Source organism: Xenopus laevis, chromosome 9_10L (assembly GCF_017654675.1).
Source record: "Xenopus laevis strain J_2021 chromosome 9_10L, Xenopus_laevis_v10.1, whole genome shotgun sequence".
NCBI lineage: Eukaryota > Metazoa > Chordata > Amphibia > Anura > Pipidae > Xenopus > Xenopus laevis.
Window position 1 is genome coordinate 96,149,451 of NC_054387.1, and position 16,166 is coordinate 96,165,616.

Here is a 16,166-nt window from a genome sequence, read left to right on the forward strand (position 1 = left end):
TTTAAAAAATGATTTCCTTTTTCTCTAATAATAAAACAGTACCTTGTACTTGATCCAAACTAAGATATAAATAATCCTTATTGGAAGCAAAACCAGCCTATTGGGTTTATTTAATGTTTACTTGGTTTTCTAGTAAACTTAAAGTATTAAAATCCAAATTGTGAAAAAATCTGTTATATGTAAAAACCACAGACCCTGAGCAATCTGGATAACAGGTCCCATACCTACACATACAGGATCTGGAATACTTAGGAGTTGGGGGGGTTAGGGTTAAAGGGGTGGTTCTCCTTTAAGTAAACTTTTAGTATGTTACAGAATTCTAAGTAACTTTTCAATTGGTCTTCATTATTTATAGTTTTTAAATTATTTTGCTTTCTTCTGACTCTTTCCAGCCTTCAAATGGGGTCACTGACCCCATCTAAAAACAAATGCTGTGTAAAGCTCCCCATAGACGCGACGATTCTTCTTGCCGAACGACCGATTTTAGCGAAGGCCGACCAATCCTTCGAAATTATCGTGCGGTTAGTGGGATTCGAACGATCGTACATCTTACGATTTTTGGCCGACTGTCAGAAAATTGATCCGCCAGGTCAAAAAATCTTTGTTGGCCCCAGTGCAATCTCTCTATGTTTGCAGGGCCAAGCAGGCAGCTCCCCTTTGTTTAACTGGCAAATTGGTCTTTTTAGTTGATTGTCAATTCGTACGATCATTCCAAGATAATCGTGGTCTCACGATGAGGATCGGATCTTTTAAAAATCTCAACATCTATTGCCAGCTTAAATGAATAGTTCAGCGTGAAAATAAAAACTGGGTAAATAGATAGGCTGTGCAAAATAAAAAATGTTTCTAATATAGTTAGTTAGCCAAAAATGTAATGTATAAAAGCTGGAGTGAACAGATGTCTAATAAAACAGTCAGAATCCAACTTTCTGCTTTTCAGCTCTATAACTCTGAGTTAAGGTGGCCATACACGGATAGATCCGCTCGTTTGGCGATGTCGCCAAACGAGCGGATCTCCCTCCGATATGCCCACCTTGAGGTGGGCAATATCGGGCTGATCCGATCGTGGGCCCTAGGGCCCAACGATCGGATCCTAGCGTTCACCAAACGGGCGGTCGGATCGCGGGACCGCATCAACGAACAGATGCGGCCGCGATCCGACGGGATTTTTAATCCCATCCGATCTGGTTGACTTTCGGCCAGATCTCAATCGGGGAAGCCCGTCGGGGGCCCCCATACACGGGCCAATAAGCTGCCGACACGGTCTGTCGGCAGCTTTTATCGGCCCGTGTATGGCCACCTTTAGTCAGCGACTTGAAGGGGGGGGGCACATGGGACATAACTGTTCAGTGAGTTTGTAATTGATCCTCAGCATTCAGCTCAGATTCAAAAGCAACAGATATGACCCATGTGGCCCCCCTTAAGTCTCTGATTGGTCACTGCCTGGTAACCAGGGTAACCAGTCAGTGTAAACCAAGAGAGCTGAAAAGCAGGAAGTAGTTTCTGACTGACATGTTATACATCAAATCACTCCAGCCTTTATACATTTTTGGCTAACTAACTATATAAGAAACATTTTTTATTTTGCACAGCCTATTTATTTACCCAGTTTTTATTTTTACACTGAACAATTCCTTTAAGGCTACAAATGTATTGCTATTGCTACTTTTTATTACTCATCTTTCTATTCAGACTCTCCTATTCATATTTCAATCTCTTATTTGTTTCAATGCATGTTTGGTAGGGTTATTAGGACCCTTGCAATCAGAGTGCTGAAATTGCAAACTGGAGAGCTGCTGAATAAAAAGATAAATAACTCAAAAATAAAAATGAAAACCAATTGCAAATTGTCTCAGAATATCACTCTCTACATCATACTAAAAGTTAACTCAACATCTTGTTACATCTCCACTAAACTGCACTTCAATATTTAATTGCTACCCATTGCATTAAATGTATTTTCTTATCACAGGAATGCTGGGATCAGCATTTATTATTACAGAAGAAATAAACATTATCAATGATATCAAAGCATGTTTAACATTGAGCCCAAACTGTATCACATCTCATTTCTGTCAACTGCCATTTTGGAGCTAAGAAGGTTCGGCTGGACGTTATTCAGGAATTGCTTATTTTTTCATTTCTGAATATTCAAACGAGTAACAATAACTAGGGGGCAGATTTATCAAGGGTCGAATTTCGAAGTGATAAATACTTCGAAATTCGACCCTCGAATTTAAATACTTCGAATATCGAAGTATTTTTCCCCGAATTTGGCCATCGAACAATTTTTAGCGTGTGATCGAACGATTTTACTTCGATGTGTGAAGAAAAATGGTCTAGAAGGTCCCCATAGGCTAACATAGCACTTCGGCAGGTTTAATTTGGCAAAGTCGAAGTTTTGTTAAAGAGACAGTACTTCAATTATCGAATGGTCAAATTTTCAAACGATTTTACTTCGAAGTCGTAGTATCCTATTTGATGGTCGAAGTATCCAAAAAATTACTTTGAATTTCCAATTTTTTTACTTCATAAATTCGCTCGAATTCACTTCGACCCTTGATAAATCTGCCTCTAGGTATCCTTTCATATAACATATCGGTATTAGCTAATACTGTACTTAAATGTACAGGCTTTTGGCATCTTACCTTAAGGTAAATCAAAACTAGCCTGTGAAGACCGATCGATATTCTCTGACTTTTTTTTTCTTTCTTGATATATAAAATATCATGTTAAACATAAGTATAGCAAGCTGAGCAACTGTCCCTGGTCTGTATTATATCTATTTTTCATAAACTTGTAATTCAGAAAGCTCTGCAATATGGCAATGACATTTCCCATGGAGTCCTAGTGAAACATGCAGCTGAACTGTTTACTAAGTTGTCATAAATCTCTACTGATGACAAAACAATCCTGATCTAATGTTTCAGTTAAACAGTTAAATAATGAAGCTCCTCAAGTTCAACCCATCCAAATGACCCAAGAAAAACATATCGAGAAAAACCAAGGTCCCAACCATTCCAGATAGCAGATCCCATACATATAACAGGTGTCAGTAATAGTAGTGATGGTATACATTAAAAACAATATAATACGGCAAACTTCTGCTGAATTAACACTAAGGGGCAGATTTATCACGGGTCGAAGTGAAATCGAGAGAAATTTCGAAGTAAAAAAATTCGAAATTCAAAGTAATTTTTTGGATACTTCGACCATTGAATAGGATATTATGACTTCAAATTCGATTCGAAGTAAAATAATTCGAATATTCGACCATTTGATAATCAAAGTACTGTCTCTTTAAAAAAACTTCGACTTCAATACTTCGCCAAATGAAACCTGCTGAAGTGCTATGTTAGCCTATGGGGTCCTTCTACAGCATTTTTCTAAGTTTTTTGACATTGAAGTAAAATCGTACGATAAAATCGTTCGATTCTAAGGATTTAATTGTTCAATCGAACGATTTTACTTCAACCGCAGAATACCCAAATTCGAGAAAAAAATTACTAAAAAAAAAAGTCCACCAAACGACTCCAAATTAATTGTAGCAGGTCCCCCATAGGCTAAAACATCAATTCAGCAGGTTTTAGATGAGGAATAGTCGAATCCTAAAAGGGGACAGTACATGATAAATTTCGAATTTTTTTTTTAACTCACATCGAATTTGGACTATTCTTTAGTGGAATTACACTAAAATAAACTCGAAATTCGAATTTAAACATTTGAATTTTCAATTCGACCCTTGATAAATCTGCCCCTCAATGAATTAGATACTTCAGGGGGAATTATTGTAAATTTATCAGCAAAACTGATATTATAATTCAAATTGTGGGAATGGTACTGTTGCTTTCTAGCTGCTTCCTACCCATCAGGCTGTATTAATGTAGAATGTGCTTCTAATGCACTAAATGGATGACAGAAGAAGAAGAGATTAGGGGGTTATTTATCAAAGGTTGAGTTTGTGAGGTTTTTCTACCTCGAATAAACTCCCAACTCCAATGTTTGCTTATTTACGAATGTAAAAAACTTGATTGTATGCAATCATGGGGAAAAACTCAAATAATTCAAATTGATTGAGTTTTGAGCGAAAACCAGCGAAAAACACCCGCAAATCATGAAGACAAAAAAAAATCTTTAAATGGTTCAAGGGACCTCTGCCATTGACTTTTCCATAAATTCAACAGGTTTTAGTTGGGAGTATTTTTCAGATTTGGCTTTTAGCAGCTTCAGCGCATAATAAATCTCAACATATTCTAGTTCCAACCCCCCCCCCCCCCCCAAAAATGTGTTTTTTAGTGAAACTACACTCGAAAAACTCAAATATTTCAAGTCGACATTTAATAAATAACCCCCAAGAGTGACTCGTACTGTTCTGGTTTTGCCCAGGTGCTGATAAAGCTCGGGGCAGTACTAAAGACACGGAAGCTGCAAGTTCTAATCCTGAAGCAATAACGATCAATGTCTGCTGTATCATTATATACGTATTGGCCTAAATTAGCAAAGCACACGACTTGTCAATAGAAAATGAGCAATGTTAGTACCTCGGCCCTGTACGGCAGGAAAATAGCACTAGTTAGATTTCCAGTAATTCCGCTCAGTATATAAATAATGGAGATTCTATGCCAACCCGCCAGCTTTTCCAAATCCCGCAGTATTGTCATCTGAAAACACACAGAAACCAAACAGTGCAAGATTCTGAAAAACAAGAGAAAAAAATAAAAAGTTAGAAGCTTCTTAGGCAGGATTGTCAAACACACTATAACAACTGCAGAGTTGCACATGAGAATACCTGCAGTTCTGCATAATGAAATAGATATAATTACATTTTTTCAATGATTATTTGTAAATGTAACTGCACGTTTCCATTCAACATTAATGAAAACAAAGTCAGTGAATTTAAAGCAATTTGAAAATGGCATTGCAATTAAAAGCAGTATATGTGTATCCCTTGATATCTGATAAAGGGTCAGCGGTGCCTGAAACATTGCCCCTTCGGCTGATGTCTATACATATAGGCTAAATAAATCATTTTTTGACACAGCTCAAAGTATTGATGTGCTTTTGGATTTTTTCTCTACTGATATATTGCCCCCGGTGCAAGGGAAGGGTCATCTGGTTAAAGGAGAAGGAAAGGCTGAAATTAAATCAGCTTTATCAGAAAGGTCTATATAAATACACCAGTAAACCCTCAAAGTAATGCTGCTCTGAGTCCTCTGTCAAAAAAAACACCGCATTTGTTTCCTTCTATTGTGTACACATGGGGCTTTTACATCAGACTTCCTGTTTTCAGCTTAAACCTCCTTGCCGTGAGCATGCTCAGTTTGTTCCTCTTCCTCCCCCCTTCTCTGCTGTAATCTGAGCCCAGAGCTATAAGTGAGCAGGGAGAAACAAAGGCAGGAAGTGATGTCACACCAAGTTAATATGGCAGCTGCTATCCTAAAAAACCAAGAGAGCTTCTCGAGCTGTTTACTAAAGTATGTTTAAGTATCTGCAGAATAAATATAGTGTTCTAGCTTGCACTATTGTGGCTAATCTATTGGCAATAAACTGCTTTGGTAGCTTTCCATCTCCTTTAAGCACCCTGCACTTACGAGAGAAATGTGTTAATTTTTTTTTTTACAATAAACAATGAAGCAGAAGCCAGTTTATTAACCAAACTGGAAGAAAATGGACTTCTGCTTCATTGCTTCAGGAGCTGGACGAGAAAGTAGTTTAAAATTACATTTTCTCTTATTATGCAAAAACTGTTTTTGGGTGAACATCCTTTTTAACCAAAAATGTAATATTTGATGAAATGTATCCATGTCTATTTCAAGGGAAGCAATATCTAAAACACCACTGGAATGGATAGAAAAATGTCATTATTAACAAACCATATGCCACAGCGCTTTGATAATACATATTCATTAAATGCCCCTAGAATCCCTACCAGAAAAGCTACAGGTATTTGCTAGAAAAATGTCAGAAAAAAACCAGCGGAAGTTATCCCACAATTTACTATCACTGTTTTTTTTTCCTGTGAAAAAGAATTGTTGGTCGAGCGAGCTAAGGTTTCCCATAATCAGCCATTAAAAGATTTTTTATCTGTTCTGAAACCACATCTGTTCTGAAATACATTTACTGGAAAAAATATTACCAGTGATACAGAGAATAGTATTTTGAAAAGTGGAAAAAAGTATACATTTTTCCACTAGAAATCAAGTTAAATTCTCGAATTCAACTGTACTTTGGGAAAATTTTTGTCTGAAGTCACCTTGGCGAAGATAAACAATTACAGATATGACCTGTTATCCAGAATGGTCAGGACCTGGGGTTTTCCACATAATGGATCTTTCTGTAATTTGGATCTTCATACCCTAAGTCTACTAGAAAATCACGTAAACATTAAATAAACACAATAAGATGATTTTGCTTCCAATAAGGATTTATTATATCTTAGTTTGGATGAAGTAAAAGGTACTGTTTTATTATTACAGAGAAAAAGGAAATAATTATCAGAAATTTGGATTATTTGATTATAATGGAGTCTATGGGAGATGGTCTTTCCTTAATTCTGAGCTTTCTGGATAATGGGTTTCCGGATAACAGATCCCAAACCTGTACTGGTAAATCTGCTTCTCAATGAACAGTGCTTGTAAAAGTGTTTCCATTTATTTTCTGGTGTTACTGATTATTTAAATGTGCTCTTGCTTAAGTTCCACACTAAGGGGCATATTTATCAAGGGTCGAATTTCGAATTGAAAAAACTTTGAAATATGAATTCAAAAAGACCAACCGAAATTAAGTCGAAGTTTTTTTTTGGTCGAATAGGTCCGTTTTTGATCGAATAGGTCCGTATTCAGCCAAATTCGAATCGTACAAATCAAAGGAATAGCGCATTTGAATTAATTCGATTTGAAGTTTTTCCCAAAAAATGTTTTCAAAGTCCACCAATTTACTCCAAATAGGTTCTAGGAGGTCCCCCATAGGCTAAAACAGCAATTCAAATCGAATTTGGACTATTCCCTAGTCGAAGTACACAAAAAATAGCTTGGAATTCTAATGTTTTTCATTTGAAAATTTACCTCGACCTTTGCTAAATCTGCCTCTTAAAGTACAGTTCAGTGTAAGAATAAAAACTGGGTAAATAGATAGGCTGTGCAAAATAAAATGTGTTTCTAATATAGTTAGTTAGCCAAAAATGTAATGTATAAAGGTTGGAGTGACTGGATGTCTAATAAAACAGTCAGAATCCAACTTCCTGCTTTTCAGCTCTATAACTCTGAGTTAATCAGCGACTTGAAGGGGGGCCACATGGGACATAACTGTTCAGTGAGTTTGCAATTGATCCTCAGCATTCAGCTCAGATTCAAAAGCAACAGTTATGACCCATGTGACCCCTCTCAAGTCATTGATTTGTTAACGACTGGTAACCAATCAGTGGAAACAAAGAGAGCTGCATAGCAGGAAGTAGTAGGCTACACATTCAGTCACTCCAGTCTTTATACATTATATTTTTGGCTAACTATACTGAAACATTTTTTTATTTGGCACCACCTATCTTTTTACCCAGTTTTTATTTTTAAACTTGCCGGCTAATGAGTATGACTATGGCCTAGATTAATTTCCAGAAAAGAAAACCCTCCAGTATGGTTTGGAACAAACATTTGGGATAATAAAGTAAATTCTATCCATAACAAAGTTGTGCATACAATGAGCTGTATCATGTGAGCCACATTAACCAGTCAATATATTGTGACTAAAACACGTGTAAATGTACAGACCTGGACACATGAGAACAAGAGCACAGGACAATATAACAGTAATAAAGTTCATAATGTTGTTTTCATTTTAAACCGCCAGACATAACATACCCTGCATGCAGGAACAGAGAAAGCCACAGCCTATAGACCTGATCGGGATATTCTGGGTCCAAGAATTGCAGTAGTCCACACACATCATTCATGCAATGCACCTGAGAATAACAAGTAGAGTAATGTTAGTTATATCTGCGGTGAAAGGAACAGACAATGGCTTACTACTGTCATGCAAAAAAATAACTACACCCCAGGTGCACTCTCTCTTTTTTTAACATACGTGGACATTTAAATATTTGATCTTCACTCAAACAGTAAATACAGCGACAGATAATGTAAATGAACAAACAAACCAGAAAAATTGCCGTCGTAGTGATTTATTCAACCACATATATATGCCATTTTTCTTCTGTGGAAAAAGTAATCATACTTTTGGTCTTGCCCCTTTTGCAGACTCTTATCTCAAGTAGGTATTTCTTATAATAAAAACAATATATTCCACTCCTCCATGCAGAATATCAGCTGTGAGGTGTTTCGGGGGTTTCTTGTATGCACAGCTTGTTCCATATCCCCCACCCACAGCATCTTGATGTTTATACATCTGGACTGTTTCAGAACCCCCATTTCATTTTGAAGACATTCTTTGGTCTATTTACGGATATGTTTCTGGTCATTGTCATATTACAAGATCCACTTCCAGTAGAGGGTAGAGCCTGTCCAACAGTCCATTGCCACTCCACTCTGCACTTCACAGGTATGCCCAGATACATGCGCTTTCTGAATAAACACTTAGGGAATGCGATTTCATGCTCCATAGTGCTCTAGCACTCACATCCAGAACCTTAATACATGAGGCCCTTGATCTCCTACATGTTGCAAAGTACCTTCACATGCCCAGGCTTGCATTTTGTCTTGAGGGTCGATAAAAGCTGCCGACAGACCGAGTCGGCAGCTTATTGGCCTGTGTGTGGGGCCATCCGACGGGCGTCCCTGATCGTTAAAGGCCAAAAGTCAGGCAGTTGCCGATTAGGCAGGTTAAAAAATCCTTTTGCGCCCGCATCTTTCCACTGATGCAGTCCTGCGATCCAAACGCCTGTTTGGCCTCCATTCTGATCCAATAGTTGGGCCCTAGGGCCCGCGATCGGATCACCTCGATATTGTCCAATTCAATGTTGGTATAACGGGGAGAGATCCACTCATTTGGCAACAATGCCAACTGTGTATGGCCACCTTTACAGTGACCCAGTAGTCGCTGTAAGTTTTTAGCTCATCACTAAATTTGAGTACAAGGCTGGAGTGATAGAATCAGTTGGATTTTATGTCGCAACATTCTCCGAATAAGTCAAGTACCTGTAAGCTTTTCTAGTACCTGTGAACACAATGTGGCCTCTTCATGGAAGTACCCTTTCATAAAATCACAGTATTCCCTGGATGTTATTTCACACCTAGAAGAAGAAATAACCATTGTCAGAATTTCAATGATTTATTGCCTCCCTGGAACGGTTCTGATTTGCTCTGTTCCTTCTGCCAGATGGAAACCTAAGAATATATATTCCTACTGTACTGCAACAGTTAAAAGCGACACAGCGAATGCACGATATTGATTTATGATTTCCAAAATAAATGCAGAATTAGAATTATTTTCCTCTATTACAAGACTTATGATTTTGGAAATAATCTAACATATTCAATACATCTGCAGCAGACTGACTCTGGACTTTTCAACTAGAAAGCAAACTAGAAATGCAAATGAAAGCAATATCCGATAATTATAGATAGCTTAATCTAGGAAATATATTATCCAAAAACGCTCTGCCCGCTTGGTTCAGGAAAAGGGTGCAACTTTCCTCAATCAGGTCACCGATATCCTGATATCTATAACTCGATTTAAAAGGAAATGAGGAGAGCACTCTGCAAGCAAATTAATGCTGTGGTTATCCTTTTATTAGTCGACTACCAAGTAGTCAACTAATAAAAGGATAACATACATGACTTGGAACCACATGAATGGCTAGTGCAAAATAAAACAAGCCTGCTCTCGGTGATACTATCCAAATACAGGTGGTCACAATAAAAAATAGGGGATGCTCCCCACCAGCAACATATTTGGTGCGATTCTCTTTCCATTTTCCACTATCCAAATACATACCTTCCTTTTGTACCAATACAACAGGGCCTGCCTGTTATAACACAGTCCATGTGAAGGTGGTTAGGGAAATTTCCACCACTGTTTTTTGTGCAGACCTGCAAACATTTAAGATAAGCAGGTATTAAAGCTGGCAACAGGTTAACTTATGTGTTATTATATATATATATATATTTTGTTTATACATACCGGCCATTTTGTAATGTCATCAGGCCATTCATGTGGGGGAACTGATGCTGGTTCAGCGCAAAACCTTGCAAAAGTAAAAAGTGACATTTATAAAAATCTAAGCAGCAACGTTTGTGTATTTTGTTATATTACCATAAATATATATATATATATATATATGTAGTTTAGATATGTGTAAGTAATACTTTATTACAGCCTTAAATAACTATGTATAAAAGTTTCATGAGTAATAGATGCAATTAACCTACTGCCACAGGGCCTTCCTTCTTAAAATGGTTGTTTCAAGTTTTTCTTAAAAAAATATGCTAGATATGCTTTATTTAAGAGTTATATTATTTCAGACATCAAAGTCATAGCTGCTGTATATACCATTCTACATTAGTCATTAGCTGGAGCTGACAAGAAGTTTCCCAACATTACTAATCAATAAATCATCTATCTATCTGTCTATCTATCTATCTATCCATGTGTCTATCTATTCGTCTATCTATATATATCTATCTACTTATCTATCCATCTATCTATCTGTCTATCCTTCTATCCGTCTATCTATCTATCTATCTATCTATCTATCTATCATCAATCTATTATCTATCTATCAGTCTATCTATCCATCTATCTATCCGTCTGTCTATCCATGTGTCTAGCTATCCATCTATCTATCCGTCTATCTATATATCTATCTACTTATCTATCTGTCTATCCATCTATCTGTCTAGCTATCCGTCTGTCTATCCATCTATCTGTCGTCTATCCATCTACCTATCTATCTATCTACTTATCTATCCGTCTATCTATCTGTCTATCCATCTATCCATCTATCTATCATCAATCTATTATCTATCAGTCTATCTATCTATCCCTCTGTCTGTCTGTCTATCTATCTGTCTATCTATCTATCTATCTATCATCTATCTATCTATGTATCATCAATCTATTATCTATCTATCCGTCTATCTATCTATCTGTTTATCTATCTATATAAATTAGTCCAAAATTATTGTTTTTAATAATTATTATCTGCAATTAGTGTGAATGAAGCATTTCCCAGAAATTAGAGACCCAATATTTTAAATGAAATGGCTCTTAAACACATCCTTCTGGATAAAAATATTATTGAGAATCTGTTTGTGATTACAGGTAACGTACAAGATAGGGTCTGTAGGTTTGTGCTTCAGTTGAATTTGTATGTAAGTTGAAACATATACTTCTACTTATTAAAGGCAACTTAGACAGATATTTGTCTTAACTTAGTGTTTATTGTTACATTTCTGTACTCTGCAGTAGACAACACATGCCAGAGGGGATTGGGGTGGGTGGTTTATTAAAGCTAAATTAATAGCATCTGTTTTTAAGTGTAAGTTGTATGTAAGTCGGCTGTTTGTAACCCAGGGACTCCCTGTACATAACTAGACATAGTAGTGTACTTAGGAAATGGCATTAAAATGATTTTAGCATTTACTTTATAGAATACATTTTTTCAAAACTATGGCATATTATATATTTTGTTTTTGGCCTTTAACAACAGTCACCCCCTCATAAATATTTATAAAAGTCAGCCTTGCTTTGAGGGCTAAAATATTTTTGTGTTGTAAAGAAAACATTCCTGAGGGAATATGTTGAAACAGGCAAATAGGGAAAGTGGGCAAAACTGTCAGGTGTATTTGCTCTGGATGTCACATGTTTGATGATTCAGTTAATGAACATATAACAGCAGTATTTTTTGTATGGGGGAGAAATTAGCAACATACCTGGGATCTTGGTGGCAAACTGATCCAGAATGCCTTACACTTTTGTTTGCCAGTTCTGGGGTACTGGAATGAGTGGGCCATTTTACCCAAACAGCCAGAGTAGACTTTAAAGGAAAAGCACATTTTTATTATAAAAGTAACCCAAGAAATAAAGCAAAGCAATATAAACTGCTTTAATTATCTTAATCCAAACATCTTTGTAACACAACACAAAAGACAGGAATAGCCCAAGCTCATGCTGCTGTAAATAGTTATAGTTCAGCAGATTAATAATAGTAATATTATCGTGTGGTAAATAGATCTTTATGAAAATCCTGTTTGGATACATTTTAATGCAGATTTATTTATCCCATTTAGGACACTTGTCATAACTGTGTTATGTCATCATACTGATACTATCACTGCACAGTTTAATTATTCACAGCAGTCTTGCCCTGCTTTATGGCAGCTGAGATTCTAGCTATCTATGTGCAGTTTTCTATACAAGAGTCCTCTGCACTCAGCCCATTATCAATATATTAAGGACATTGAAACATTTTGTGCCTTAAGCTACTAAAAATGCCTTACCCTTTAAACAAAACAGGGATTGTTTGTCCATATATTGCAATATATTTAAGCTGAACAACTACGTCACACTCACCCAATATATGGCCAGTTTTCTATGCAGGACATGGCAGGCTTTGGGCATCTGTTGACAGGTTTTTATCTAATATTCCCCTGTATAATTGTCTCCAAGGAACGGATTAAAAAAAAATTTGCTCCCAATAAAGACTAATTATATCTTAGTTTGGCTAAAACTACTGTTTTATTATTACAGAGAAAATGAAATCAATTTTAAACATTTGGATTGTTTGCATATAGTGGAGTCTATGGGAGATGGCCTTTCCTAATTTGGAGCTTTCTGAAAAATGGGTTTCCAGATAACCAATCCAATACCTGAAGTGGGCTGCTTTAATTTTTTTTTGCCAGGGCTGCTTTTTTCTCCCAGTCCAGCCCTGTCTTGAGGGTACAGTGAATAAGGGTATAGCTGCTTACCGAGCACTCTTCTTCTGATGTCTGTATACATCCCGATTTGTCATTTCTTACACAGCATGCCGAATTCCTCTCTCTTTCTCTATTCATGTTGATGAATTTGTAAACATCTTGGTCTTGTCTCATGCACGGGGAAAATTTTGCACCCAGGTGTATTAAGGCTTCCTGAAAGCAACATCTCTGATCAACAAATTGTAATGGTCTCATAAAAGCCCTACAGTATTTATTTATAAAAAAAAATGCGTGACTGCTGCTCTCTGTATAAAATACTACAAACATTTGCTACCAAAGGGAAATATCCAACACATGGTGGTAAAGCACCCTTGGATAATTCATTTTTTTTGTTTGAGGTTTATTGAAAAACAAAGAACATACATCAATGAAGAATTGTTGCCACTTATTACAGACATGCTGTTATCATGTTAATTTAAGCACAGTATGCAGTTGGCTGGTTTGATATATACAGTGTTACAATAAAGGGTCACATATGAGTTAACAGACCATTCATCCACTTCAACTTATTTGCATCTTTAAGCAGTCGGTATCTACAGGTGTATATATGAAGAAAGGCTATACAGCTAGTTACCAGAAGGCTACTATAGTGCTACTATAGTGCATATATCTGAGGTGTTTTTTAGGAAGGTGTGACCACTTCAAGTGGGTGGGTGGTCACTAGAGTGATGAATGGTGGGGCAGGGAAATTTACTGATCCAAGGGGACCACTCTCTGTAATACTTAAAGGGATACTGTCATGGGAAAAAAAAAATTTCAAAATAAATCAGTTAATAACGCTGCTCCAGTAGAATTCTGCACTGAAATCCATTTCTCAAAAGAGCAAACAGATTTTTTTATATTCAATTTTGAAATCTGACATGGGGCTAGACATATTGTCAATTTCCCAGCAGCCCCAAGTCATTTGACTTGTGCTCTGATGAACTTCAATCACTCTTTACTGCTGTACTGCAAGTTGAAGTGATCTCACCCCCCCCCCCAGCAGTCAAACAAAAGAACAATGGGAAGGTAACCAGATAACAGCTCCCTAACACAAGATAACAGCTGCCTGGTAGATCTAAGAACAACACTCAATAGTAAAAACCCATGTCCCACTTAGACACATTCAGTTACATTGAGAAGGAAAAACAGCAGCCTGCCAGAAAGCATTTCTCTCCTAAAGTGCATGCACATGTCACATGACCAGGGGCAGCTGGGAAATTGACAAAAATGTCTAGCCCCATGTCAGATTTCAAAATTGAATCTGTTTGCTCTTTTGAGAAATGGATTTCAGTGCAGAATTCTGCTGGAGTAGCACTATTAACTGATGCGTTTTGAAAAACATGTTTTCCGATGACAGGATCCCTTTAAATAATAGACTCTTCTTTTTGGAGATAAGATTCTCCACTGAGGCTAGGTTGGTCATTGAGCTAGTCCACTGTTCCTGGTCAGGCTGTTTGATCTCCAATTAAGAGTTATAAGTCTCCTAGATTGAAACATGGCTTTGCTAAGGAAGGCCTTAATCTGTGGGGTAATTGGCAGAACTGTGAATATGCCCAAGACACAGACAAGTGGGTCAAGAGGTATTGTTTGTTTTAGGACTGTTAATACCACATTTGTTATAACTGTCCAGTATGGTTGTATCGCCATACAGGACCAGATGGTATGCAACAAGGTTGCATACCAACTTGGATTTTTATTATTGAGTGCTGTTCTTATATCTACCAGGGAGTGCTATCTGGTTACCTTCCCGTTGCTAATTGTTAGGCTGCTGGGGGGGGGGGTGATATTACTCCAACTTGCAATACAGGAGTAAAGAGTGACTGAGGTTTATCAGAGCACAAGTCACATCACTGGGTACTCATGGGAAACTGACAATATGTCTAGCCCCATGTCAGATTTCAAAATGAAATATAAAAAAATCAGTTTGCTCTTTTGCAAAACCTATTTCAGTGCAGAAGTCTGCTGGATGAGCACTATTAACTGATGTGTTTTGAAAAACAGACAGTATCCCTTTAAAGAGGGCTTGTTTACAAAACTAGTGCAGAATGTTGGTGCTGAACTGGCACAATTCTGAGCCCTAATATCTTACATCTACTTATTATTACATGAGATTTCAGTATGTCTAAGGCAGCCTATTAAACATAATGTTGTTTCACACAGCTGCTAGTTGCTTTTGATTCATCCATGGTTGTATTTCTGCAAACACACACAGGCTATACTTCCAGTATTAGTACTATAAGGAATTCAGACAGACTGCAAAGTATGCGTAGCTAATGCTGAGTTCAGTCTCTGGAGCTTGACATGCTCTTTTCAAAGATATCGAGCCCTACTAAAAAACAGGAATAAACTGGCAGAGACTGAAGAGGGGGTGAAGTGTTAAAAATAAAAATTGTGTTTCGTATTGAGTAATATGTACTGTATGGCAGCATAGTTTGCCAGCATCTCTAGCCACAAACTACAATAAAATCTAGGATGTTGTCATTTTTATGGATAGTTCCTCAGTGTACTAGCCATGCCCACTGTATGACATTAGACAATCCCCCCTGTTCTACTAAACAACACCCCAATCTGTCTTCCTTTTAGTTTTTTTTATAAACCAATGTGAGATAAAAGATTTTGCACAATGGATGCTTAGGGAAGATTAAAGCTGACCATACATGTTGAGATTTGCTTGCTTGGTATCCAATTTGGCCACCCATGTTCTTGGCCAAATCAGACTGGACCAATTGTTGGTTGGGGAGGGGGGGAGAATGAACAGATTATACTGCATGCCTGTAAATGTCTGTTGGGTGGACCGCATCAATGATATTGATTGGGCAGGCAGCCAGGAGACCCCATACATGGGACAATAAACTGCCAACTTGCTCTGGAGGGGCTGAGTTGGAAGCATATATCAGCCCATTTATGGCCAGCTTAAGGCTAGTGGCACATACTGTGTTTTGACTACTACTACTACCCTCTGGCAGAAAGCAGCTATATCGAATACAATCCTCTTCAAAGATAATTAATCAACTAATGGGGAAAAATTGTTGGGGGAAGGCCTGCTGAGCATTTACATTCCATGATAAAGAATCTTACGTATCTTACTTAAATCTTACGTATCAAAATGGCATTAGTGCTAATACAGGTGATATTTTCTTTCAGGCAATTGCATCACAGCAAGAAATAAATGTAGAATTTGTCATCTTCAGGTTATTAGGTGTTAAAATAGGTGTTAAAATAAGAAGCTTGTTCACAAGGGTCGTGCATATCAAGGAC

The 16,166-nt window shown here is 37.2% G+C and overlaps 1 protein-coding gene across 4 annotated transcripts in view; it reads right to left on the bottom strand.

Moving 5' to 3' along the window:
- rhbdf1.L (rhomboid 5 homolog 1 L homeolog) overlaps positions 1 to 16,166 on the bottom strand; it is an 85,606-nt gene that overhangs the window by 1,041 nt on the left and 68,399 nt on the right. For all 4 annotated transcript variants that reach the window (XM_041577263.1, XM_041577264.1, XM_041577265.1 and 1 more), the window contains 7 exons: positions 12,918 to 13,079; positions 11,883 to 11,986; positions 10,132 to 10,195; positions 9,946 to 10,040; positions 9,166 to 9,241; positions 7,854 to 7,954; positions 4,542 to 4,695 (listed from right to left, as the gene is read on the bottom strand). In XM_041577263.1, coding sequence (XP_041433197.1) covers positions 4,542 to 4,695; positions 7,854 to 7,954; positions 9,166 to 9,241; positions 9,946 to 10,040; positions 10,132 to 10,195; positions 11,883 to 11,986; positions 12,918 to 13,079 — 756 coding nt within the window. The remainder of the gene's footprint in view (positions 1 to 4,541; positions 4,696 to 7,853; positions 7,955 to 9,165; positions 9,242 to 9,945; positions 10,041 to 10,131; positions 10,196 to 11,882; positions 11,987 to 12,917; positions 13,080 to 16,166) is intronic.